This window comes from Diplotaxodon limnothrissa, linkage group LG19 (assembly GCF_057381915.1).
Source record: "Diplotaxodon limnothrissa isolate DT_005_m linkage group LG19, D_limnothrissa_male_GT1.1, whole genome shotgun sequence".
NCBI classification, from domain to species: Eukaryota; Metazoa; Chordata; class Actinopteri; order Cichliformes; family Cichlidae; genus Diplotaxodon; species Diplotaxodon limnothrissa.
Window position 1 is genome coordinate 23314763 of NC_140614.1, and position 27971 is coordinate 23342733.

General features: G+C 38.8%; 3 protein-coding genes across 3 annotated transcripts in view; all 3 read left to right on the forward strand.

Moving 5' to 3' along the window:
* Positions 1–110: 110 nt before the first annotated feature.
* Positions 111–5363, forward strand: LOC146612215 (kinesin-like protein KIF3B). The gene is made up of 8 exons (XM_085342640.1): positions 111–1508; positions 1618–1719; positions 1803–1925; positions 2199–2317; positions 2832–2948; positions 3653–3767; positions 4751–4926; positions 5213–5363. The coding sequence occupies exons 1-8, from the start codon at positions 111–113 to the stop codon at positions 5361–5363; spliced, it is 2301 nt and encodes a 766-aa protein (XP_085198766.1).
* Positions 5364–6253: 890 nt separating this feature from the next.
* On the forward strand, positions 6254–19941 carry asxl2 (ASXL transcriptional regulator 2). Its single transcript, XM_085342639.1, has 12 exons — positions 6254–6399; positions 8138–8220; positions 9142–9250; positions 9478–9619; positions 12665–12783; positions 13673–13793; positions 14081–14140; positions 14738–14898; positions 15169–15265; positions 15374–15479; positions 16809–17541; positions 17854–19941. Exons 1-12 carry the CDS (start codon positions 6343–6345, stop codon positions 19642–19644), a joined length of 3579 nt encoding a protein of 1192 aa, XP_085198765.1. The 5' UTR covers positions 6254–6342; the 3' UTR covers positions 19645–19941.
* A 7597-nt stretch (positions 19942–27538) lies between these two features.
* dtnbb (dystrobrevin, beta b) overlaps positions 27539–27971 on the forward strand; it is a 30199-nt gene continuing 29766 nt past the window's right edge. The window contains exons 1-2 of the mRNA XM_085342618.1: positions 27539–27605; positions 27817–27897. Coding sequence (XP_085198744.1) covers positions 27539–27605; positions 27817–27897 — 148 coding nt within the window. The remainder of the gene's footprint in view (positions 27606–27816; positions 27898–27971) is intronic.

Here is a 27971-nt window from a genome sequence, read left to right on the forward strand (position 1 = left end):
AATGGGAGTTGCTGCACCTGTACGGAGAAGAGAAATTATGTGGACTCAGCGCGAGATAATTGCTTTTTTAACGTGGTGAGGTGATGTTAGCCTTTTTTTTTTAAGATAAAATGTCCAAAACCAAACATTGTGAGGCGGTCAGGGTAGTGGTCCGCTGCCGGCCGTTCAGCAGGAGAGAAGAGATAGCGGGGTCTGAAAACATTTTAGAGATTGATGACAAACTGGGGCAGATCACCATCAGGAACCCGAAGGCACCACCCGATGAGCCAATGAAAGTATTCACGTTTGATTCTGTTTACGGATGGAATTCAAAGCAAAGCGACATTTATGACGATGCGGTGAGACCTTTGGTGGAGTCCGTCCTCCAAGGCTTCAACGGGACTATATTTGCTTACGGACAAACTGGGACAGGTAAAACCCACACCATGCAAGGGGTTTCAAACGACCCAGAGAGGAGAGGTGTCATACCTAATTCATTTCAGCACATTTTCACACAAATATCCAGAACCCAGAATCAGAAATACCTGGTGAGGTCATCCTATCTCGAGATCTACCAGGAGGAAATCCGAGACCTGCTGTGCAAAGATAACAACAGGAAACTGGAACTTAAAGAAAGCCCAGACTTTGGCGTGTATGTTAAAGACCTGTCTTCAGTGGTGACCAAGAATGCCACAGAGATTGAACATGTGATGAACATAGGCAACCAGTCCAGGTCTGTGGGATTCACCAACATGAATGAACGCAGCTCTAGGTCTCATGCAATTTTTGTCATCACTGTGGAGTGCAGCGAAGTAGGGCCAGACGGTGAGGACCACATCCGAGTTGGGAAGCTGAACATGGTTGACCTGGCTGGCAGCGAGCGCCAGAGCAAGACAGGCGCCAAGGGGAAGCGTCTGAAGGAAGCTGCCAAAATCAACCTGTCCCTTTCTGCGCTGGGGAATGTCATTTCAGCTCTGGTGGATGGGAAGAGCACCCATGTCCCGTACAGAGACTCCAAACTGACCCGCTTGCTCCAGGACTCCCTGGGTGGCAATGCAAAGACTGTCATGATAGCAACAGTGGGGCCTTCGCACAAGAATTTTGATGAATCCCAGGCCACGCTGAGATACGCCAGCAGAGCCAAGAAAATAAAGAACAAACCACGGATTAATGAGGACCCCAAAGATGCCCTGCTGAGGGAGTTTCAGGAGGAGATCGCACGCTTGAAAGCTCAGCTAGAGGAGCGGGGAATGCTCGCGAAAGAGAGAAGAAGGAGGAGGAATAGCAAAAGATTGAGTAAAAGTTTGGCTGGCATGGAGGAGGACGTCCTTAGAGAGAGGGATGCTGATGTGTGGAAGACTGTGGAAGAGGAACCAGATGGGAACTTGAAAGATGCAGGTGACATCCCAATAGTCCTGGCTTGCCAGGGAAGCAGTGAAAAGCTAAAGCACCTGAATGAAAACAGAAGAAGCGTGGAGGACATGCAGTGGGATCAAGATTCTGTGGAGAAGATCATAGAGAAATATAAGGTATTGTAAGTGTGAAACCAGTGAATTAATCAGTAAAATTTCAGATTAACGAGACACTGGTGGAACAAAAGAAATCTGCATAAATAATTAATTGCATCTTTGTTCACAGGCCATGGAGAGCAAACTGTTAGTTGGGGGAAAGACTATAATCGATCACACCAATGAACAACAAAAAATGCTTGAGCAGAAGAGACAAGAAATTGCAGAACAGGTTATTAATTGCGTCTAAAATCAAATCAATAATAAAGAAACTTTTTTGTTGCTTTTATTCAGCTTGGAATGTTTAATTTGCAGATAAGACAAGAGCGAGAGATCCAACAGCAGATGATGCTGCAGGATGAGGAGACCGTGGAAATGAAAGAAACCTACTCCTCCCTGCAGCAGGAGATCGAACTTAAGACAAAGAAGCTGAAAAGAGTAAGATGACTCACCCACTAATGCGTCCCAATGGCATTATTGGAAAATCAATTAACTATTAGTCTTATTTACTATAAACAATCCTTTTTACACAGACAATGTCAGTAAAATACTTAGATTAGCCATTGTTATTGTGAGCTTAAATTTGAGGTTTTAATGACTTTTCTTGTGCGGGGGTATTTTACATTTGCATAAACCATCACTGTTTTCATGCAAACATTTTGCTACTCCAGGTTTCGTGATGCAGACCTCTGTTCTGTCCTTTCTGTACAGTTGTGTACCAAACTACAGGTACTGAAGAGAGAGATGAAAGAAATCATTGACGAACACATCACAACAAGACAGGAACTTGAACAGACGCAGAATGAGCTCACCCGAGAGCTCAAGTACAAGTAAGTAGTACATAAAACATACATTATGGAATTTTTCTTTTTAGAAAGAAAGAAGAAAGAAATCCACCCAATTTTGGCTATAATGCATTTTTATTTGATAAACTAATAAACTTTTTCATGAGTTGGGGTCTTTAGCGTTGTTCTTTCTTAGTCATCAGGAATGCAAATTATTCATGCATGCTTGTAACCAAGATAATATTTTTTGTTGTTCATTGGTGCAACTTGTTTTAGACCTCACCTGGAGATATACAATCTAAGCTTTTAAATTTTACGCCATCATTGAGGTGTCTTCCTGTTATACTGTATCACTATAATATCATTAATATATATCAAGTTAAACAGATGTCTCACCTTCATTCAAAACAACAATTATCTAAAGGTACTCTAAGACTATCCTAATGAAACACACATATGCCCAAGTTTTTGTTTCCATTTTACACCATTTTATACAGGAATTTAATTTGTATTATTTTGGCTGATTTCAATTTGCACCCGCTTGTCTTCTGTATTACAGATATCTCTTGATTGAGAATTTTATACCTCCCGAGGAAAAGAACAAAATTATAAATAGGCTGTACTTTGACAGCGAGGAGGACCAGTGGAGACTCCGACCAGTTATTCCATCAGAGAGGTCAGTAAATTAAATATCTGTATCTGTAAATGGTACATTAAAGAAAGAACATTCTCATAAAGAAATTGTGAGCACGCAAGAAATCCATCACTGAAACAGAAAAACACCAGCCGCTGTGTACCTGGAATGTGTAAGGTTTTAAATAAGGGATACACATGTGCTTTTTCTACTGTAGCTATTAGAGTTCTTTTGATCTGCATGCTTTACACTTAAATGCACCTGCACATTTCTTTTCTATGGGCTCTCAATCAACCCCCTGGAAAATATAGGAATTAAGTAACAGAAGCACATAACCAGAAAAGTGGATCTGGCCAAAAGATATTTTAGCACTTCATATACTGACTATATTGATAGAATTTGTGTCTAAATTATAACATCTAACAGCATATCTGGTATTTTTCAGCCACAATAATTTTAGCTACCACTGGGAGTCACTAAAGTAAAAAAAAAAAAATCCTTCACATGAAAATGGCTCTGGTCTTAAGGATTACAGATAATGATATATTATGAATTCTCATGAATCTGGTGTATTTTTATTTCCTAACCTGGGACATTTGCCATGTTGAGAAATATTGCTACAAGCTAATTAGCTGGCTATCTATGGGGAACATGGGTCTCAAAAAGGTTTACATCTCAGGTGACATCCACCCTAAGTGTATTTAACTGCAGAAATTCATCCTTTCCTATGTTTTTTTTTTTTCCAGTGCACCCACTCAGGTCAGGAGAAGGCCTCTCTTAGCTTTGGGTTACAAGAGGCCAGTCAGCCAATATGCACAGATGGCTGTTGCCACAGCTACCGGGGCCCCATCTCGATACCAGGTCAGTGTCTGGAAATTCACAAGGCCAGTTGGCAGAAACAGCAGCGAAACAGGGAAGTTGTGATCTAATTTCCATTTTCATGTTCACAACCACCAACCTTTGCTGAAGGATGCGGAGACCATTGTAGCCATGGAAACTATTCACAGATTTAACTTTCGCATCTTTAGCCAGTGAGCCATTATTGTAAGAAAGCATACAGTTTACATTTCAGAAGAATCACTCATCACTCTATGGCTGTTTAATGTTTCATGTTTTATCAGTGTTAAGATACTGTTAATAAGACATTAAAGAGCAGAAGCTTTACAACAGAAGCCTTTACTGGAAAGGGAGAAAACTATTTGCATAAAATGATGGAAGGTTTTTGGTGTGCAACAGTTGCAGACCATTTTTGAATCGCAAAGAATTTGGCTGGGTCCAAACTTTTAACTCTGCATCTAGGCATCACTTCAGCTAATTCATGTCACTGGATTGGATCTATGTCTGTGGCGTTGGTGTTTTATGGAGTCTTTTTAATGCAGTTGTCTGGTAAATATTATAGCTGTCTGATTAAGTGTACTAACAGACTGTTAGAAATATCTGATTACCTGATAGCCATCTTGTTTAAATATAGACAGGTATTTTACAGCAGTGGTCTTTAACACCGGGTTCTCAGTTCAAATACACTCACGGCAGGGAAGACCAGTCAGCACCATGGAAGAGTCTAACACTGATTTCAGGCTGTGCAGCACAACCAAGGAGTAATAACCACCATAGGGATCATATTGATATCCTTATATCCAGCAAAACGAATATTTTTATAAGGATTGCATCAGTGTCAGTGTAACCCAACATTAGACTGAGCTGGGATATCTTGGTCTCTTGTGACTGTTCAGATTAAATCTAATGTGCTTCTCCATGGAAACTGGCTTAGAGTGGAGGCTGGATTTTTTTGTGCAAGTAAATGTGTTTTTTAACTACATTTTTATTGTTGTATATCCTTACAGGCTGAGAACATCATGCTTTTGGAGTTAGACATGTCTCCCCCAACCATGTTCATGTTAAATCTTGATGGTACTCACCTGGAGAGAGCCTTTACACCGAGGCTAATACACGATCCCCTGGCAAATGTTTTCTTTAGAGAAAGGACTGCATCACCAATGGTCAGGAAATCTAAGTCCTGGTAAGAGAACAGCAAGTAGATAATTTCTTTATTTATGGCTCTAACTGAATTTTGCAGCAAAATTTTAGAAGAATAATTTTGTAATTTTGTCTTCAGTTTTCCTCTTTAATAAATTGGATTTCCTGAAAACATGTCTATGCACTTTACCATACATTGCACCATTCTGCTTTAAATACAATTCACATATTTTGTTTTGTTTTTTTATATCTCACCTATTAAATCTTGTGCATCATTCTGTGATATTAAAGATTAAAATATAGTCAGTGGTTTTTGCAATGGTTTGCAGGTATCAGGCACCACAAGCAGCATCTGTCACATCATCTTCTTCGTCCACCACTCTGACATCAGAACTTCAGAACTTCTCTCCGTCTCAGCGACAAAGACCTTCCTCAGCTACCTATCTTCCACTGGGAAGTCCAACTCAGACAAGCCCCTGATTTATGTCGATTACACCTGCACTGTAGGGCCGGCCTTAATTAATGGTGGCACCAGTAATGTCTGGGAGAGATGGGGGGGGTGGCTATATGTCTTGACTTTAGATTGCTTTAAGTTCTCTTATGCAAAACGGTGAAGTAAGCATGTGTTCAGCTTAACCCAGAAGTTAACCTTTATTGATTTTTTTCAAATGCCTGACTCTTAAAAGTGATAGTTTGCTGTTTGGCTTAATAAGATTTGGCTTTTTTCTTTGTTGCCTAAGCCATGCAATTTTCTTGGCTTACACTGCCCTATCAAAATAGCACAGACGAGGCTTCCAGGCTTTTTTCAGCTAATAGGGGTGTATTTTAGTCCAGTTTGTATTTACTGAATCTGTCCCCCACCCCCAATAAGAACACTTAAATACTTATTTTTTTTTCTGTTTAGCCATATATCAGTCTTTGCCAAAACACTGAAGGGTAATGGAGGTGGGGGGAGTGTCTGCAAGACCACTTTGGTTTAGCCTGTATGCTTGATGAATTGTTGCTTCAGTTTGTAGCCAGTGTAATTGTAAGCCAAAAATGTGAAGAAAGCTTGCAGTGCTCTCTATATCAGCTGCCTTATTTTTTCATAGTTGTGAAATTGTGCAAAGTCCATTTGCTTACACATGAAAATAAAGAGACTTAAACAGTCTTAAACTCATTATTTTATATATATATATATATATATATATATATATATATATATATATATATATATATATATATATATATATATCCTCCTTTCTCGTCATAGTTGCAGCTGGCAAATGTGTAAATACATGTGGGAAAGTTGAGGACTTGGAATGACAGCTACATACAGTAAGATGACGTTTCTTTTAGAGTCACATGACTCTTTTACAGTAAGTCCAACATGGCAGACGGAGTGGATCTTACGCGGTAACTAAAGCAACATTTTAACTGAAACAGAAATTGAAGACTACTCTGCAACAGGACATTCGCAATGAGGGAGAGACAGAAGAAGAAGAAGGGGAGGACGTGGGCGGAAGCAGCGAAAACGGTATTCTTGGTGTTTTATGTAGCGTTTGTTGTGGTTGTTTTCCTTGAACGCTCCCACTTGTACAACTGTGTTTATGAGTTCACGACCTGCTGGTGAAGATGAAATGTTGCGTGCACCGCGCAAGGCCTGTGTTGACGGTTCGACATTTGGAAAGACCGCTGTCACTACTAGCCTTGTAGCTTTCATCAAGTGGCACCTCAAAGCATAAATACAGCGAAATAAATATAAGTCATGTGCACCCAAGCATGCCTCTGAACCCACTGTATGTGTTTTGTGGGGATAGTAAGGCTGACAGGTCTCGTAGGATATTAAGTCCAATGAAGTAACCGTGAAGTAATCACGCCAATGTTGCGCGCTAGCGCGACTAGCATGGGCTAACGCCTGCTAACGCAACTCTGTTCGTCAACAAGTTTGATTTGTATTATTTGGAAATAAACCACTACAAAACCTCCTGTTTCCGTAGTTAAAGCAACCCAAGAGCAAACTACTTAACTACAAAATCGATGACAAAGTCCGTCTAGTCATGCTAGCGTTTTGCAAGAGTACAATATATGTTGTTAGCATTGAGCTAGCTGACAGCATAGCATGCTAACGAGTATAAAATTATCAAAACGTCCAATAGTAATTTATAATTTAAGCACATTGCAATCGGCTGTAACGCCTTGCGTTAGCTTCATACAGGTATTTACACTTTATAGTTTGCGCACAGCGTGTAGTATGCTAACTGCATAGAAAATAAATAGCGATAACGTTTGTAGGACTCAAAGTTATGTTTCATTGCAGTGCTCAAAACACTAGCTAAAGTAATTCAAGGCTTTTCGAGAGGGTTTGGGAAAAGTGTAAGCGCTACATCTTAAGGTCAGCCATAGTAGTTTATTTAAATTACCGATTTAAAGTTGCTGATATGTTGTTGTTATTATTATTATTATTATTATTATTATTATTATTATTATTATTATTATACTGTTATGAGAAGCTTTTATTGTCATGTTTTTTTTTTTCAGCCAACACTCAGAGAAGTGAGATGTTACAGCATAAGGTGGTGCATCCACCTCAAACCCAAATGAAACTTTAATTTACCACCCCTTATTTATTACTAGACGGATTCTGTGCATTTTCTCCAGAGATTGCAAAATATTCATGCCAACTATATTTCTAATAGTGGAAAAAAGGAAGAAATACAAAACACAACTGTGCTGTGCTTGTTGACTGGATCATTTTAACCATAGTACAAACTAGTTGAGTTTTTGCATAAATTGCTCAGGCTTTAAGCTAAGATTGAGGAAATCGTCCTGGATCAGGCAAGTCTTGCATCGAAAATCAATAAAAATCAAGACAAAAACCCTAAAAAGGCACACAGTCATTAGAACAAATAACAATTAGTAGATTAAAAAAAAGCTTCAAAACCTTTGCCACTTCTCTGTCAGTCAGTCATGAGCACTTTGCAGTTTAACTGACAGAGAAACAAATGGATATTTACAGTGGTTATACTTACATAAGGGGAGCCTGTACCTCCTACTACAGATAAAATCCTGTTAGCTTGCCGAACAGTACAGAAATATCTTGGTGAGTGAGGAGTGTTGTTCCTGTGGTTATTTATTTTAATTTAATTTTACTGATGTGTAAAAAATGTGATATCTTTAATGAAGTAACCTTTGGGCTGCCTCTTAATTTCTGAATATTTTTCCTTTAAATAATCTCTCAGCAAAATATAATCATCTGCATTTTTATTTTCTAGGTTCTGGAGAAGTACCCTAATACACCTATGAGCCATAAAGAGATCTTGCAAGTGATCCAAAGAGAAAGACTTAAGGAAATAAGGTACACAGGTCCTTGTTGTCATAGCTTTGGAGCTGCAGATACACTTCATATATGAGACATTTTCATGAGAGCACAACAGGTGTCATCTGTCATTTCTCAGCTGCTCATATCATGTGCCTTTTTGTTATTCACATAGTCACAGTTACTTTACTCAATTAATAATTGTTTTATTTCTTTTTGTTTCACTTTCACTATTCTCATCCAGAAGGTAAGAAAAGGTAGCCCCCCCGCTTATCTTAACAAACTCACAGCAATGCAGGTTTGTTTGGAGTTGCCTTTTTGCATGTTAATAGGAATAACATGTTCTAGGTGAGGTTGCATAAAAATGCAATGCTACGTTCATAGTTTGAGCTTCCACAGCCACCTGTTGCATAAAAATTACATTTTCTTTTTTTTTCCGAGTAATTAACAAAATAAAAATTAGAAATATTTAAGCATAACTAGAGTAATTTCCCAAAAATTAAAAATAGACTTTTGTTTTTTCTAGTAATTATATTGTTCAAAGCCTTATGTGTTATACTGTGTAAAGCAGCACAAATGCAATTTGACCAAAAAAAAAAGTAAGGTTCAATTTGTCAGTCTAGATTTGTGCATGACTTAAGCAAAGCTTGACAGATTAATTTTTTTGCAACAGGCATTTTTATGTCAGACCCCTTTATTCTGTGAATATCGGTCCATCACTTTAATTAGATGAGCATTGGATCAGTTTTCTGCAGCTGATTTCTCATAAAGCACAGAGCAAATTTCCCCTCTAACTGCACTGATGCAAATCTGACCTAAACTCACACATGTTTTCCTGATGCATGATAGCAGCTTCTCCCAAGTTACCAGACCAACCTCTCCCCTTCCTTCGTCTTTTCCCAGCCATCTGATTTATGGGGGAACAGATGTGTAAACTGTGTTTTTCCTCTTGTGATCCAGCGGAACGTCACCGCTGGCGTGTCTGAATGCAATGCTGCACACGAACTCTCGTGGTGAGGAGGGAATCTTCTACAAAGTTCCGGGCAGAATGGGAGTCTACACATTAAAGGTTTGTGAGACACAAGGCACTGTTTATTACTCAGCCAATACAGGAAAAAAGAACTAGCACATGTTTTTCTTTGCTAATTGCAGCTTTTTGGGTACCTGGACACAAATTAAGTTATGAATGTACATGCCGTAGCTGGTCATTTTCTTATTTACTTCTGCTTAACTGTTCCTCCGCTCTGTTTCCTGCATAAAAATAACATGGAGTCTTTTGCTCTGTTTTTCATATAGAAGGACATCTCAGATGTGGTGAAGGAACTGTCGGAAGAGGGCTCTGAGGAGAGCAGTGACAATCTTTCTGACTCTCGAAGCTCAGAAAACAACAGTAGTGCTATCAGTCAAGAGGGCAGGAGAGGAAGGTGGATGCGAAGAGGTATTGTGCCCTTGCATACAGGTTCTTTAATTAACTTACACATGACCATAAATTTTAAAGTCACTTGTTTGCAATGAGTTTCCAGACATTTCTTTGTTGCAAGATAATTTGGTCCTACCTTTACTGCTACAACATTAATATGTGCTGTCTGTTTGTAATCTAATTTGTAATTATGGCTTTAAAAAAAAAAAAAAAAAAGTACTCATTGTAATTATCATAACTCACCATTGCATTGAAATACTTCATAACACAAAAATGTGTGCTTTATATGAAGTATTTTTTTTATTTAGCTAAGAATGATGAAGATTTTAGCTGTAACTGTGAATTAACATAATTGATGCAAAGCAGTAAATTCCGTTAAAGTAAATATTTGATAAGCAGGCTACTCAGCATCACATTTCAGACATGCCAAAAATTTAGTTGTACCTGATGTCTCAAATACAGTTTTGGTAGGTCTTTTAGTTTTAAGTGTTCACCAGGAATTCTCAGAGGGTAAGAAAATCATATTCTATCAATATGTAATGAGTATTTGTTTTTTAACTTGTGACAGCAGACTGCTCAAACATTATGGTCCAAGTCAGTGTATGAACTGTACCAGTGTATACTTGTAGTGGATGAAATTTGCAGCTGTAATTTTGAAATGCACTGCAGGATGGCTGATTTACTCTACTGAATAGTAGACTACAGAGTGAATAAATGGGCAGTTTGAACAGTCAGATTGTCTGCCATGAAGAAAGGGTCTCATTCTTAATAGCTCGATTACATGTTTAGCTTATATTTCCTGCAGATTTCAAACAAAATTATCCATCCATCTTCCTCTGCTTATCCAATTTCGGGTTGCAGTGGGGCTGGAACCTAATCCAGCTATTACAGATGAAAGGTTGGGTACACCCTAAACAGGTTGCCAGTCTATCGCAGAGCTAGTTGATGGAGCCACACAACCATTTGTGCTCACATTCAACATTACACCTTAGATTTCCAGTATAACTAACTCAAACTAGCTAACCTGGTTAAACTAGTTTTAGTTGCATGTCTTTGGACTATGGAAGGAAGCTGGAGTTTGCAGTGAGAAGCTGATTTTAGATATGAAATCTAATTAACTTTTGCGCATAAGATTTTGGAAGTACCCATCATATTCTTTTAACACTTGAATATCATTATAATGTATCAGTGCAATCTCTGGAATGTTAACTATTTCCCATTAAAACAGTTTTAATGTGTTTTTTTTTCCTGAAAATAAACAAGAAGGTGATATGAGAGACACAATAAAGCACATTTTCAGCGCACTTAAAAATGTTCGAGGCACTTGGTTTTTTGCTTCTATATCTGTCTCTCCTTGCAAGAATTAACAGTAATCACCCTTCATCCTCGGATTAAATTTTTCCTGATATCAGTTTTCCATCACTTTAATATCTTGATTAAATTTTTCACCATGCTCATCACTGACATCGCTCAGATTTGATGGAAAGAACGTTGACAAAACAATAACATCATATCATTAACTGATATGATTTCAGCATGTTAAACACAAGTTCTCTGCTCTGAGATTGCCAAGAAAATTCTGGCTACTTGCACAAATGTTTCCTATGCTGCTGATCCAGCTGGCTACAATTTCCTTTCAAACTCATCGTCAAGCATCAGTTCACGGATTTCAGGACTAACAAAAACATCTTTGTTGATTTTGGCTTCACTTTTCTCGAGACCAAACTTACATCTTAAATGTTGAAACGCATTGCTGTGTGTGTTCAGTCATCCCAGTTGTCCAGTACTTGGAATGGCTTAACCAGATGAAAATGGTTTTCAGATTTGGGGTCAAAAAGTAAATTTTGAAAAACAAAACACTTGTTGATCAGTGTTATAGATTTGAAATATGTCACCATTATCTAACTTCCAGACCACCTATATAGATTAACAGTGAATACTACTTAATAAAGCACTGAAATATGTCTTTACTAACTCCTTAAACACCTTTAGATGCAACCCCTGTTGACGTTTATTAAAGAGTGAGCGTGTGTTTTTTGCTGAAGTGTCATCACTGTTCATCAGTCAACAGAGAAGGAAAAAACCCCATCAACAGATCATAATGCAATAATGTTTGGCTTTTTTTTTTTTTTTAGGTGATTGTAGCTGATTGGTTATGCCAGTTAGAGTTAACACCCCCCTGTCAGCTGATGATGTAGGTTATTGTGGAAACACCGGAAACTAGCTCAAGTCGCATTAGACATGCCAAGTTGGAAAGTGGCTTTACCACAAACATAAAATACACCACCTCATCAAAAACATTTCCTGGAATACACGCAGCACTGAACATGATGATAGCGAAAGGTGGGTTTTATCTTTGAGCTTTACTTTGTCCTTAATGCTGTCTGATAATTGTTCACCAAGAGCCTGCTGGCAGCGCACAACAGCCACATTACAACGGTTTCTGATCTTTTGTGATTCTGTGGGGTTAAGATATTGCTTTATTGTGAAATGAACACCTGATTGTGCCTGATTGCAATGCGGTTTGAGAGAGGGAGCTTTTCATCAAGTGCCAATTATTTTGTTTTCCTCAGGTTGTGGTCTTACCGATTCTTATTATTTCTCACTGCCACTTGAATAACTTAAGTGACGGTTAAAACAGGAAACTGATTTTTCTCAGTATGACCCGTGACCACTTCCTCATTATGCACAACTTAAAAGTACCAAGCAAATAACCTTGGTTTACAGCTGAGTAGGAGGGCTCTGATATTGCTTTATTTTTGAAATAATCGATGCAAAGGACTGCAAAGTCAAATGCAAATTAGGCAGCACTGGGAAGGAACTGCTGCAGAATGTAGAAAGATGTTCTGTAAGAAACAGAAGGCAGATAGTAGGAGGGGGATTGTTCTGAAGTTGAGCTCATTTTTAACAATATGATATTTTAGTAAGGTAATGTAATCTGCTTCTTTGTCTACAGAATTGGTTTCAGTTTCGCCAAAACAAAAGCACAATGTTATAAAGTCTGCACACCGCCCTCAGGAAATGTATTTGGTAACATCTGTTTTGTGCTTCTGTATTTCATAGTTCCCTCCAAGCTGCAGTCACAGCCGTCGTCTCCACAGCCTCGATGCTCGTCGCCGTCTGTCCCCACCAGTAAGCTCATCTCTCCCTCGCAGAAACACAGCAAGAAAGCTTTGAAACAGGTACAGCAAACAACATATATTTCTTGTTGTTTTTCTTTTTTAAACATACATTTAAGTTGTTAACTTATCCTCCCTACTCAGATGAGTAACATGAGTTCCTGCCACACCCCACTCCCATATAAATCACTCCCTCTGTGTTCTGCACTATGCAAATCCACCCTTTTGTTTTTACATCGGTATACAGAGTGTGGAGTCTTAGACTTGGGCTCTTTTTGGGCTACAATGAGCAATTAAATTTGTATGATTATGTTCATTACTTTGTTTTAATTGGCAGCATATAACTCAATGGTAGTGTTTCAGCTGGTGTTCTTTGTTTTTTTTGTTCTCTATCTGACATCTTGCTGATTATTTCAAACATCAGGGAGAAATGCCTGTAGCTGTTTTTTTGTTGTTTTTACAGTGTTAATGTTTTCAAAGAACCCATTTCCCATTGGCTGTCTTTTGCCTTTTGTGTTCCATTTAATTAGATTTAATTTGATTGCACACATTGTAATTCACTCCATCTGTGCTGGTGTGAATTTGTATTCATTATTTGGGCGTAGGTAACACTACAAGATGGCGACTTGGCTGAAACATTACTGGACGGATCTGTTTATTGTTTCCTATTTTATATCTTATTGTGGTGGACCTCCTTTCTTTGCTTCTTTAAACGTGTAGAGAAATTTGTGACAAATTTGATCTGACTTGTTCTCAGATTTACAGCAAGGCGAGGATTTATGCCTCTGTTATGCAACCTATGTTCCATTGCTCTGCTGTTATTTAGCTGTTATTTAACCAGGCAAGTGGCCCTTGGGGAGCAATTGCAGGGAAACAGAGGGTTACACATATTCACACTCTGTTTTTCTCATACTGCTGGCTATTTGCGTCTTTCTGTGTTGTTCATTTTAAGGCCCTAAAGCAGCAGCAGCAGAGAAACCAGCGTAGACAGGGGGGAATGCCAACCTCCTCCAGTCCAAGACTGCTTCTGAAAACCCTTAAAGACATGGCAGATAACATTACAACAAAAACTGGTAGGTGGTAACTCTTACATTGCCAAATTGTTGGATAGTTTACTGATGTTAATTGCATGATATTACTTACAGTTTTGTAGATAGATGATGGATAGTGATGTAGTTCTGGGAATTATCCTGTTTATTATTGCAGGTTTTTATAGCTAGACTACAAAAGGTTATGTATCATCATCATCCAAACATGACTCATATAATTGGCAGCTTTAATGTGGAAACTGAAGCAGTCGGATCTCTGGCTTTCATTTCTCAGAGCATTTCCTTTAGCTCCTCTTCTTCTTTCCAAACAGATTTATGCCACCCAGTCGTACCCAGAAAGGTTCCCCAAAGGTCCAGTCGCCTCAGTGCAGGTAATTCAGACAACTGCTTTTATTTAAATCAGTTGTGTGGAAATTTTTATGATTTAATTATAATATTTAACAGAAAAAAGTTAGCAATTAGTAGTTTCCCTGTAGTCCTGCTTTGTTTTTAAGAAGCAAATAAAAATACTCTTTAGGACAGTTAGGAGCACAATGGCACACAATAACAACCTCTTAGTGTATTTTAAATCACTCCCACATTAATCAGCCTGATAGCACAAATATCCATTAGTATGCCACAAACAGTCACACACGCACTATTAATTCATATGTGAGTGAAATTTTCTAACATCGGGTTAACCAAATTATTTACAGTAAGAATTTTTGTTTCGAGTGTTAAGAATAATCTGACAGTTGGGTTTAACTTTATATGTTCAGCTTTTCTGTGTCTGCTTGTAATCTAGAATTAATTGTCTGCATAGTTATTTCTTAGGTGTAAGTAAAATTATTCTACTTTGACAGAAAACAGTTAAGTAAAACAAATTATTTTACTACATTTAAAAGTGAACTACATAATTCACAGTTGTTTCTTTGCATTATTGAATCTCCCTTGGTTTACATCTGTTTCCTGTTTTGTTTGTATCGCAGGGCAGATAAAACGTGCCAAGTATAAAATAGACGTGGAGACGCCAGACTCTATTTTGGTTAACACCAACCTGCGAGCAATCATCAACAAGCACACTTTCTCTGTCTTGCCTCCAGACTGCCAGCAAAGGCTGGTCAAACTTCTGCCAGAAGTAGACCGCCAGGTAGCCCTAAAATTATACATATGTTATAACGTTTGCTATTTATATTACATTAAATGTAAATGTGTAAGTAAAATTGTTGCTGTGTGCAGTATCTGTCAGTCATTATTTGATATATGCCTCATAAAATATCTTTTTAATCTCTGTAAAACATTTGTATGATTCTTGATGCAAATTCTAGATCATAGGCAGAATCCAAATAAGGTCAATGTACCGATGCAGTGATGTTGATCGTCATGCTGTTAGTCATAACATTGTGCCTTCTCTCCTCAGGCTTGCATGGACGGCCTTCTGAAGGTCACTAGCTCTGCCTTAAACAATGAGTTTTTCACATCAGCAGCTCAGTCTTGGAAAGACAGGCTGGCTGAGGGTTAGTTCAAAAGCTTTCAGTTCATAACTGCAAAATTCAATTCACATTAAAAAAAAAAGCACAACACCAAGGTTTACATTTGCTCTTTTGTGACTCTTCCATTTTTAGGGGAATTCACTCCTGAATTGCAGCTCCGAATGCGCCAAGAAATTGAGAAGGAAAAGAAAGTTGAGCACTGGAAGGAAGCCTTCTTTGAAAACTATTATGGGGAGAAGTAGGTTCTCTGTTTCATTTATAATTTCTTGATCCACTAATCCTACCTAGTTCTCATGAACCTGGACATCATACAGTATCTTGCTAATCTGTCAGTCCAGCTGTTCGGTCTCCACTTGGCAGGTGAAGATCTTTAGCCCCGAATAAGTGTGTCGTAGGTTTGGGGTTGTTTAGATGACCAATTCTAATATTTTAGCTAAAATTTTAGAATCTCTGTGTTCAGGGAGAATGAGTATGAGGCATGTTTGCTTGGCTTTTCTTGTGAGGACATGTATTGGTGTTATTGCTTTCCCGAGACTCTAACCCCACCTAATCCCAAGTTTAACCGTCACAAATAAGTGTGACATCTTTATCCAAACCTTAACCTAAACCAACTTCTTACTTTAACTGTAAAAAACCCCATGTCTTCACTCTCAGAAAGCCCTTTGAAGGCTTTCAAAGAAAATGAGAGCCAAAAAGAGTTCTCAGTCTTACCAAAGGTCATCTAATCCTGACCTGGCAGAGTTTTTAATAAGATATCAGGACAGGTTTTATTTAATTTTCTTTATATACTGTCCTTGGTGTCCTGTATCAAATGACATCAGTCACTCATGCCTGGTCTAAACAGCCATGGCACAGTCACACACACCTTCAGTTAGTTCACTTTTACAGCTGTCATCTTTTCCATCATCCTCTAGGGGAACTTTAGGGGACATCAGGAAATTATATCTACAAAAACTGGCCTAGGTTACACCCTCCCTTATCTTGCAGTGTAGTATTTTTTTCTTAAATATCAAAAAAGACTAAAATCTTAGTACTTGTAGTATTTACAAAAGGAAAATGGAACAGTCACTTTTCTTAAGAATATTGATTGAATATCTGTTTCTAAAGGATATTTACTTTCTGTATAACATATTGGAACAGATTAACCAAACAGGGCAAAATAGTATGTCAGTGCAATGCCCAGATAGCGCTCATAAATGTCATTCGTTTTATGGATGTATGAATTTTTTCCAACAGTTTCACTTTTAATGCACAACTTCAGATTAGATTCTGTGATTCAAAGATTTGTCATTTGTTGTCAAGTTTGTTGTTAAAAATTAAGCAATTCATAAGAAAAAGAACAGATTGAAAAGTAAAATACTACAATGAATAAAACAATACTAGCTGATTAATAGTTTTTAGTTTGTTTGGGCTATTGTCATTTTCAAAGCTCTTCTTGTGTATTTTTAAAAAAAAATAATTTAAAAGATAAGTGTTTAATGACTTTTTCCTCATTCAAGAAAGACTTAATTCGTAGATTTATGTTTTTTTTTCTCTCTTTTTCTTTGTCTCCCTTTCTATTGTACAGTTCTGGGCTCAGCTATGAGGAATCCAAAGAGCTGACAAAGGCTGATTTGAATCAGGAGTCTGCCAGGCCTCAGTCCCCCTCTCATCAGACAGGACCTGTCGCTCAAGCACTAGAGGAATCTAAGTGCACCAAGGACAGCAGCCTGACTGATGCTCCTGCAAAAGACGTAAAGCCAGCGCAGACATCGTCACAGGAGCCTCTGAAAGCACTGCCTGCTCAAAAAGAGCCTGTCTTTACTGCAGAACCCATGAAGACGCGACGCTCACAGTATGCTGAGGATCGGAAGATGAATACAACTGCAAATACTGGACTGGCGGCTGCAGTGAGAGCACCAGAGGTTGAGAAACGTGGTGAATGGAGTGCAGCATGTACAGTGCCAGAAAAGGAGCACAAGGAAGACATGAAGGAGGAGAAAACTGAACGCTCCCAGTTGTCTGTGGACAGCAGCCCTCCACCAAAGGCTAGTTCAGAGTTGAAAGAAGTTCAGTCGGTGTCTATGGTTAAGCCTGCTGCAGAGAGCGAAGAGATCATCTCTGAGCCCAGTGGCTCCTCAGAGCCACTGAAAAGGAAGTCTCTCAGTGAGATAGAGGGTGAATTAACACCAGAGAAAAGACCCCGCATGTCGTCAGTTTCTTCAGTGTCTTCATTCTCATCTGCGTCTCCCTCAGCATCATCCATATCCAGCCCTGCTACACCAACTTCAACAACAAGTCAGAGGGTTCCACCACTAAAGGTAGGAATAAATGTGGCAGCTCAAAGTCTGCTCAGATCACTCTATTTTCTGAGCGGACCTGACAGGTCTGTAGCTTTATCTTTTCAGAGTTGGGAAACTATACTTGCTGAGTATATTGTTAGTCTCACTATGCTCCAAAGACTTAGAGTTTTCCCAGTAAATCCCAGAGTTTGTTGTTTTGTACGTGTGGGAAAATAAAATAGGATACAGCTTGAAGCCTATTTATATTGTTATATGTTTTTTTTTTATTTATATTTTTTAGATATACAAATGGGAATTCATCTCCGTTTTGTTTTTTTTCCCATTTTGCAGATCCCAGTATCACGAATTCTTCCCTTGCCTGTGTCACCTAGCCAGATCTCACCGAGGACTCCCCTCCCAAGCCCACTTAGTAGCCCATGCCGTACTGGTGCTCGCACTTTGGCAGATATCAAAGCCAAAGCTCAGCTTGCCCGAGCACAACGTGCAGCAGCAGCATCATCTGCTTCAAAGGGGGCAGTGCCAGGCCCAGGGCCAGGTGGAGGCAGTAGTGAGCAGACACACCACTTATCCAGCCCGACATCCCCACAGGGATCTGCTAGGTTAGCAGCCACACAGTTTAGTATATCTTCTCCTTGCCAAGTGGACTCTTTTGGTCCATGTAGCCCAAACCAGTCTCAGAAGTACTTAAGCAAAACTGAAGAAAAACATACAAGTCTTTCTGCTGGTACAGTCAGTACAGGAATCCATAGCGTCCAAAAGAGTTCAAGTGTATCAGCACAACCATCATTGGTGCATGCTTCAAAGGAACAGGAAATCCCATTAACTGCTGGATCAACAACCAGAATCAGCTCCTGCATCCCTGCAAACAACCCGCTGGTCACTCAGCTTCTGCAGGGCAAAGAAGTTCCACTGGAGCAGATCCTCCCAAAACCGCTATCCAAGGTGGAAGTAAAGATGTCAAACTTCTCCTCTGGTACTATGGCAAAGGCGTCACATTCTGCTGAGCACAGGGCTGAGAAGTTCAATACATCAGGCCGAGCTGGTGTTTTCTCAGAAAACACAAAACATCACAGGGAACTTCCTGACAAGGAGACTCAGGAGCAGATCCTACAGGCTCTAATGCAGAGGAAAGTCCAACAAAGTCAGCCTTATGGAGGGGGTGTAGGGCCTCAGTCACCTCAGTACAAAGTTCAGCAACTGATGCACGCAGAAGAGCGACAGGATCGATCCAGGATTTCTGTTGGTTTTTTGGGTCGAAGGAGGATGCCAAGGCCTGCCATGACAGGACATTACCTGCTCAATGTCTCCACGTATGGCAGAGGATCAGAGAGCAGGAGACTTCACCTGTCTGCCATTCCAAACACAACTGTAACCAGCACAAAAAGGGAAACCACAGAAGCAGAGGACGCAGCCAAGGAGGACCAACCAGCCAGGAAGGTTTTTCTGTTTCCTTCTGGGGTCAAAACAGAGCAGCAAAGATGCTCAGTAGGCAAGTCTAATGAACCAGCGGGCTTTCAGCATCACTATAACATAAAGACTGAGCCTGGATCAGAGTATTTTGAAGCTGGTGGTGATAACAACAACACCAGCGCAACCACCAAAGACACCAGCCCCTTTTCTCAATCACACCGAAGGCACCTCGAACTCTGCAATAGTAATCAAGGAAACTCCGAGCCATATCTTACCCACGTGGATCCCAGTCACCAGCGGCCGACTGCCTTTCAATCCCAGAGAACACTCGATAATCAGGAACCCCCGGTAGCGTCACGCTACGGTGGCACTATCAGCATGTCCGTACCTCACACTTTGAACCGCAGCACTGCAGGCACCGGCTCTTCCACATCCTCATCAGAAGCTGATGGTGGTGGCATCCACGGGAGCGTTATGTCCTTCTCAGTGACTGTTACCACCATACCTGCTGGTCACTCATTAGACCACGGCCACCAGGGCGAGCCCTCACCTGAACAGTCATTCATTGAGGGCTCCAACATGGAGGATGTCCAGTCTAAATGCTACTGCCGACTGAAGGCAATGATCATGTGCAAGGGGTGTGGAGCTTTTTGCCATGATGACTGCATAGGCCCCTCAAAACTATGTGTCTCGTGTTTAGTGGTACGATGATATTAAATTAACAGTAACAAAAAATTGGTTAGAGTTGTATTGTCACAGCACAAAGCAGAAGCAAGTGTTTTAGAATCAGTGCATAATAGGCTGAAACATGTTAAGTCACACTCTGGAGAAAACGGCTCTAGGATCGGTTCGTTGTGGGAAAGGCAAGGATTTACACTGGATGGTCTTGTTTTTCCACTAACATCTAAGAAAAGTCGTTTTGTGCAATTGTGTCATAGAAATGCCAATCCATTTTCAATCAAATGTTGTCAGATATGTGAGAAATGAAAACTGGCAGTGTTTGCACTTGGCTAGATTAGTGTGATATATTTTTTTTAAATATATATATGCGTCTAGTTTTTTTTTTTTTTTTTTTTTCTTTTTGAGGAGGGAAAATGAATGTTGCTATTTTTTTTTTTTAGAACATAATGACTGTTGTGCTTTAGACTGACACTTTTTATTATTGGTCCTAATCAGTTATGGTTTAACGGCAAAAAAAAAGAAGAAAAAGGGCGCTAATGATAATCATTTGATGTAGAGTACCTCCTATTTGGCATTTATGCACGTGTGGCAGGGAAATGCAACTTACAGTAACTATTTTATATGAAACTGTACTTTTATTACTGAACACACTCAGATTTAAGAACTAGAAATGAACATGTATAGTTTTAGTAAGAAGATATAGAGTGATTTTTGAATTATACTTTATATAAATCAACCTGACTTGTTTCCAAGGCAAAGAACTCGAAAACCACCTGGATATAAAGTAATAACAGTGTACAGCACTTAAAATCAAACCTAAAGAAAAGAGAATCATATATAATTCCTCTATAATCCTTGTTGGTAAATTAAGATCTTTTCACTTCCAATGAAGGTCTGAAGTCACTTCCTACTGCGTGAATCAGCATTTCCTCCCCAAAAATCAGGTTTGTGGATATGATCTCCCTTGGTGTGGGATTTCTAATGCTTGTGCGTCTGTATAGATAAATCAGCAGTGGCAAACTTAATTTAAACACTCAAGGCGGGTGGAGAAAATGCTGACAATTTTGTTAGTTTGCTGTATATACTTGCTCATGTATGGTATTTGCCTAGATGTAGAAATATTGTTATTTTATTCGTGCTGCACACCTTGCTTGAGCATAACTGGCTCTTTATTTCAAAATGTTTTTCTTTTTTTGTTTTTGTTTTTTTTTACTGTGGAATGAAGATAGAGAAGAACAGTGAAATATGCTAAAAACAGGTACAATATGTCACCAATACATCAATAAGTGAGTGTAACACTTCACTTTAACGTGGCCTTTTTCCAGGAAATTAAGAGAGTGATCCTCTATAATACTGTGGTTGGAAGTATTGTAAAAATGATATTTGTCACATATGTATTTAATCAACAGTAATTTGTCTTTGTGATGCACAACACATTAGTGGTGTCAGCACTTGTTATAACCTTTGCAGGCCCGTTATGATGATTTTAACATTAGTGCTTAGTGCGTACTGACTTGTAAAAAGGCCACTGTGTTTGAAGTGTTATCTCCAAAAGTTTTGTGTTTTTGCTGGTTACAAATATTGACACATCTATATTTTAGAATCTCCTGGAGGTACAAAACATGACCTCTTTTATAGCAATTATTTCCAAGGTAGTATGCCAAAGTCACCTTAAAGAAAACAAAAAATAATCAGAAGTTGTTTTTAAATGTCTGACTAGTTAATCAAAGTAATATATTTTAATTAATATATTTTAATATAAAAGATCTATTTGCTAATTGTTTTTGACAAATCAACAGGGTATTTACTATATTAATATATTGGCTGTCCCGTTCTTTCCTATAGTGTTTTTTTTCTAGGCTGGACAGACCACCGTGCAGAATAATCACTTTTCAAATAGTCCAGGTATCTGATATTCTGTATGGTCCAGGTTTTTTAGTGAATCCATTGGTCTATATTTTTCAATGAAGATGTTGTCTAAAGTGTAGCTTTTACTTGTCTATTTGCATCATCACTTTATGAAAAGATAATGTTTTAATGCACCATTTAAAAGTCATTCATTTAATATAGTTTTAATTTTTAGTTGGTGGGTGTGTCTTGTGGAAAGTTGTTTTTGAGGGCTAGAATCTAGTAGGAGTTTCACAAGGCATAGAAATTTCACTTATTAAGGACATAATGATGTTTTAATTAGTGATACAGATGTCTCTTTTATTCTCATTTTTGATCCCCATTAAACATTTACGTCATATTTGGTTGAAAGTGATGTTAGAGTCCTGCTGGACTGGATTGCACTGCAAAAAATATTAACAACAATCATTCTCAATCCTAAAGGCAGCTGACATTTTGGTTAATGATGACTGAAACAAGAGTCCAACAGCAGTCCCAATCAATACTAAGGCTAACTGTGTGTGTGCATTTGGATGTGTAGAGCACATCATATAGAAAATGGCTGGAAGAAGGGAAGGGGGGGGTCTCCACTTTTTTTCCCTTCTTCTTTTAATGTCATGTTTGACACTAGGTGAATTTCTTAAATGTCAGTGTCATTTTGTCTCCATTTAAAACTCCAGGTGAATGTAATATAGTAATCAGAACTTGTAAACAAAGTGTATTTTATCAAAGTAATAGAATATTATGAATAAATAATAATGGAAAAAGTTTCTTCTTTGACTGCATCTTCATTTTATTGTATTTTTTGTCTTTGGTACTATTTATAATTATATATATATATATATATATATATATATATATATATATATATATATATATATATATATATATATATATAAATTTTTTTTTTTAAAGCACAATAATGTTACGACCCCTGTATGGGCCAGTCTGACAAAAAAAATTCTGTTGCTCCAAAGTTTGACATAATAACCCTGATTGCTGTAGCTGAGTTATCCCTGACTGTCTTAGAAAAATGTAAAAAAGAAATGTGGTGGGGTGTCTCCTAAAGATCTCTGCCCTTAGGAGGGATACATGTTTTTATATGAGGTCACCACACTGTCACAGTTGGGGAGGGGGTATTATTTTCATTAAATAGCTTCAAAAAATAAACTATATTTAATTTAATATTTAAAAACATTTGGGGTCAGTATATTATCCACAAGAGTCCAGTTGTTGAATAAAGAACAGGAACACTCTATGACGCTGTTGAACTGCATTATGAGAAATGTAGAGCCCAGGAGTTATGGAGCTTGGTTCTCCAGACAACTAGAAAGTCATGATACTTTTCCGGTCTTTTAGAAAGTATTTGCGCCGGCCACATCTCTTTCTTTCCCCTCTTTATGAAAGTCCCAAACTGCTGCAGTATCCCTTTAAATGAGTCTAAATGAATTCTGTGCTTCTTCCTATTCAGTGTATAATATTGGGGATTATATTTCAGAGTAACAGCGGTATTAATAATAGTAGTGCGCCTTTAACCAGTGTGCGTGCGCACATGCGTAAAGTGTACTAGTAGTTGGTCGCGCATGGCATCTTCGTGCCTGCTTGTATCTACTGTCCTCTGCCGCTGGGTCGCTGACGATGCCGAGCGGAGCAGGGCGCCTCTACGTTTCTGTGTGCGGCTACAACCGCAGTTGCGAAGACTGAAGTCGGATGAGACGGGAGAGGGGCTTGAAAAACGACGATGGATGGTCCGAGCTGTTTCTCATCGCCCGGACAGCTTTAACATCAGGGGAAACGCGTGGATTTATTAAAGGTGAGAAGTGGGGCTGTCCAGCACGGAGGAAATATCCCCCTTATTCGCCCATAGCCACTTACATCCTCCCTATCTGATGCTGCTGCTGCTGCCACCGATGATGATGATGCTCTAAACGCAACCTGCGCGATTTTCCTCCGGTAAAGGCCAATTCCCCGCCATGTATCTTACTTGGCTGTGGAGACACCAGTAGGATTTGAAGAAATGCAGAATTGTCATTGTTTGTTAACCAAAAAAATACAAATTAAAAAAATAAAAAATAAATGTATGGACATCACGACACACATTCCCCACTGCGGAAATAAGGTAAATAGGCGGTTAAATCAGCAACATGGCTGCGTTGATGCTCTGCCGTCGCTTTAGAAGTGATTTTTAAGTGTTGCGGTGCTGCTCAGCGTTAGAATTAAGGCTCGTAGAAAGGGAGAAGTGAATGATATCAGCGGCGGAGAGATACTGCAGTAACCGAGTCCTTATGTTGACTCGCGTCAAAGGATGTTGTCATTACCTTGGAGCTGAAGGTGCGGTTACAGTAAAATGCACCTTTCCAGGCCTGTGATGATTACTACACAGTCTGACTTCACTGCAAGCATCTGACATCCAAATTATTACGAGCTTGTGATTGTTTATGGGGAGATGAATAAATGGCACTAGCCAGAAATCCCATTGATCGGGACCGGTGAAACAGTGATCACACCGACTGTGATCTGAATGTGCTGAATTTATTTTGGCATGAATTATTAAAAACTTCCATCAAATAATCAACTTAACCGTTAAACTGTCATCTGCTTACAGGCTCTGATTACACGTCTGTAAACACGAACTGCCAGTGTGCAACCCTTGTTGCATACTCATGAATTTCAGCAGTTACCTCATAGAGGGAATTTATTTACAATGAACCATTGTGATATTTTGCTGACATGTCTCTGCTGGGTCTTCCACTGCATAACCAATGTTTTTTAACCATTTCGCCAAAGGGCAGCCGTGCCCCTTTGACATATCTGCTCTAAAAATGCCCCCAAAGCTCTTTTTTTTTCTCTATTTAGAATCACAATTATGATATATAATTGGTCTGACTTTATCCAAACTACCATGCTTTGCCAGCTCCAAAGGCATGTGATGGTGTTTATAAGCACTGAAGCTGATTTTTGACTATTGCACAGAGTGGTTTTGCTGCTTGTGAAACGAGTGGTTGTTGTCAAAGAGCTGAAGATGAGTCATTCAGTTGCTCAAAAAAATTAATTATTTGGAAAAAATCTGACATTTCGTTTGGTTTTTCAAGCAAACATCAGATTCCCACAACTGGATTTTCTGCTTTACTCAACCCGCTGTTTAGGAAGTGGGAGGTTTTGCTTGTTAGAAAGCCAGGCTGTAGTTAAAGAAATCACCCAAAGCTGTCGTATGGCAAAAATATTGATTGAACATTTGAGAAAAATATCAGCAGATTGTTTGATGTTGAAAATAGTCTTTAGATGTGGCTCTTATTATATTAATATCTATTATTTAAAACTTAATTTCAATGAAGCGTCCCCTTTAAAAATCTTTGCTGGCTCTTGTAAGCAGCACAGAGAAATGTTCAAGACAAGGGAGAGGTGCGAGTTTGTGACTGGAAATAGGCTCTGTCATAACATTAGAGATCAGTCTGTCTAAAACAAGGTTGGATAGAAGTGAAAGCAAAATAAAAAAAAAGGGGGGGGGGGGGGGGGGCTTCTTGTCTACACACTTCGAACCTTGGCTTCTATGGTTTGCTGATCAGCTGAATGCCCTCAATTCACCATGAGAATAAGCAAGTAATCTAAACATGTTTGGGATACTCTTGAGTCCTTGGTCCCAGGGACACCCAGTGCTAATGGCTTATTGGCTATCCCTAATGTGCTCTGTGTCCGTCATCATTAAGTGGTTCCTTTGCAGCTCAGTCGGTGTCATTAGCCCACAGGATGCAGTCACTGCTGAGCGGGATGTCATAGAGAATTATCATTTGCACAGACCACAGGCACTGGAGTGCTCCCTTGCTGGCTCACCAGTATCTCTACAGGAGGCGATGGAGGGGAGGTTAAGAAAAGCACAAAGTGAGAGTTAATAAGTCCTTGAAGGAGGTAAACAAGGGAGGTGTTAATTACTTATTTAAAAGTCTACTACATTTTGTCAGCGTGAAATAGCTCATCTCTCGTAGTAATGGTGGTGTCGAGTCAATATCAAGACACCCTCGCTGACCTTTTTCAATTTGTTTTTTTTTCACAGGGTCAACGTTTAAGGCTTCACTTTGTTGACATACAGTGTGCGGCAGGTAAGTACTTTTAAAATCAGTGTGATATAATATGTCACATGTAAAGCATGTCATATAAGCGCTTGGTAAGCAGGAAAGGATACGGTGTCCATGTGCAAATTGTCTTCACGGTAAATTATTTTTGTCAGATAAGAAAACAAGTCCAAAAGAATTGGTGGTAACGGTAAATTAAATTGTCCTGTGTTTGAGAGAAGTGACACTGTAAAGAAGTGACTGGAATAACAATAATAAAAGCCATGGAGATGCTTTTGAAAAATAGTACAGAGAAAGAAGTGAATGAAGTAATGAAACCTGTGTTGTTTCAAAGGGGGCTTTTCTTTCCCTGCTGAGCTGAGAAGAAAACATACACCAGCAGTGAATCCTGTTTGAAAATGCACAACAGAGTCAACAGTGAAGTTCAATCAGGCAGCAACAGTTAAAGCTGTTCAATAGGCATCTCTTCTTTGGTATCAGATAATTATTTGGGGGCACTGAGAAATATTTACATGCTCGTGAGTTTAGAGCTAAATAGATTTTGTCATCATATTTTAAAAGATTTGTAGAGATTGCAATTTCCTTGGCTTCTTGAGATTTTCTTTCTAAGAACTGCAATAGACAGCATACTTTTCTTTAATGCAAAATTTATTTTCACTAGTAAAGAATTGATAAGATTGAATAATTTTGCCAAACTGCAGTAAGTTACACTTACTCTTTCATTGCTCATACCGAGGCTGATACTGATAGCTTTAGCCATTTTGCCTTTGCTACCTTTTTAAAATATCCATGTTCAGCTTGGTGAGGGGGATTTAAGTGTCTTATTAAATTTGTTGTTCCATTTTGTGGCGATTTATTTTGCCAAGGTTTGTGTCTTCACCCAATAAGATGCTAGTATATGACTGTTTGCCTATGCCATTGTGGTCTGGCCCATAATAAGCCATATATGTACATGAGGCTGACTGGCTGGTCACCTGTCTGGGCAAAGAACACTGGAAATCAGCTGATTCTGGTCTCTTGTTGGTCAGTTGGCGCATCTCTAGTTATTTCCACTTCCCCCAAGAGTTAGATCGCGTAATTGATCTAAAACATTCTCACATTGGTAAGCTAGTATAGCCAGAAACTGGTAAAACTGTCTATGCAGAAATACTGGAATACTATATATAAATATCCCTTATGTAACCCACCCTAAACTACAACCTATTCTGGTCATTATGTGAGTTTTAGAAGCTGGAGAGCAAACAATTTCCACATTTTCAAATCTTTATACTAAGCTAAGCTATTTGGCACCTGATTGTAGCTTCATATTAAACCTACAAATGTGAAAGGATATATTTTTTAATTTTTCCTTATATACCTAATGAAGGAAGTAACATCATCCGGACAGTGTTAAACTCTTCTTTTTAATAAAAGTCACAGTTCTGACACGGCTATTCTTTTACCAAGCACACTCTCAGTATAATGTATATATAATTTCTTTTCAGTTCTCTGTCCCTTCTCGGTAATAGGGAATGGACTAGTAATAAACAAGTGAAATTTCAAAGCAAAATCATCTACATAGTTGACCAAGGTTATATTGATGACTAACGCTGTCCTTTGTGCAGAGGGTAAATTGCAAACTTCCTGCTGGTACAGCCGTATTCAAGGGTTCATCTGAGTGTTTCAATAATTCATTATAGCCACATAATGGATCACTTACTGTGTGCCCTCCACTGGTAAATGTAATTTAGACTTGAACACCAGATCCTTTTCTATTCTGTTTTATCCACAAAAATCATCTGTTCTGTATATATCTGCATTTTCTTTAGTTTTATGCAAGAAGTGTAGTTCATTCAAATCCTTCTTAGTCCTATCTCTATGACTTCTGACACTGAAATGAGTTGTGTGTTGCATTTATTACTATGCTGCTGTGCAGTAAGCACAGTAAGAGTAAGTGCTGCATGCACTGGTGTTTGATGTGCCACAGAATGATCGAGGAAGGCAGTAAACGAGGCAAGGCCATGGTGGAGAAGAGACAGCTCTTCATGGAAATGAGTGAGTGGAGTCGACTGCGAGAGATGTCTTTTCACTATCTCATGTAATGCACAAACATGCATGGTCCCTCGCGTGTAATTCCTCCCACACAGAGCGTATCACTGATTAAATAAACATTCAAAAAGCTTTAAGTGATATTTTTACTTTGATATCAGATTACATTTGTCAGGTATAGATGATTTTTTGAGACTGCGTTTCTCTTATTTTTCAGGAGCTCAAAACTTTGATGTCATCAGACTGTCAACTTATAGGACTGCCTGCAAACTTCGGTTTGTGCAGAAGAGATGTAACCGTAAGAAAAAAATGTCACCTCTTTTCAGCCGTTATAACACCAGCAGAAACATTTGTTTGAACATGAATGCAGAC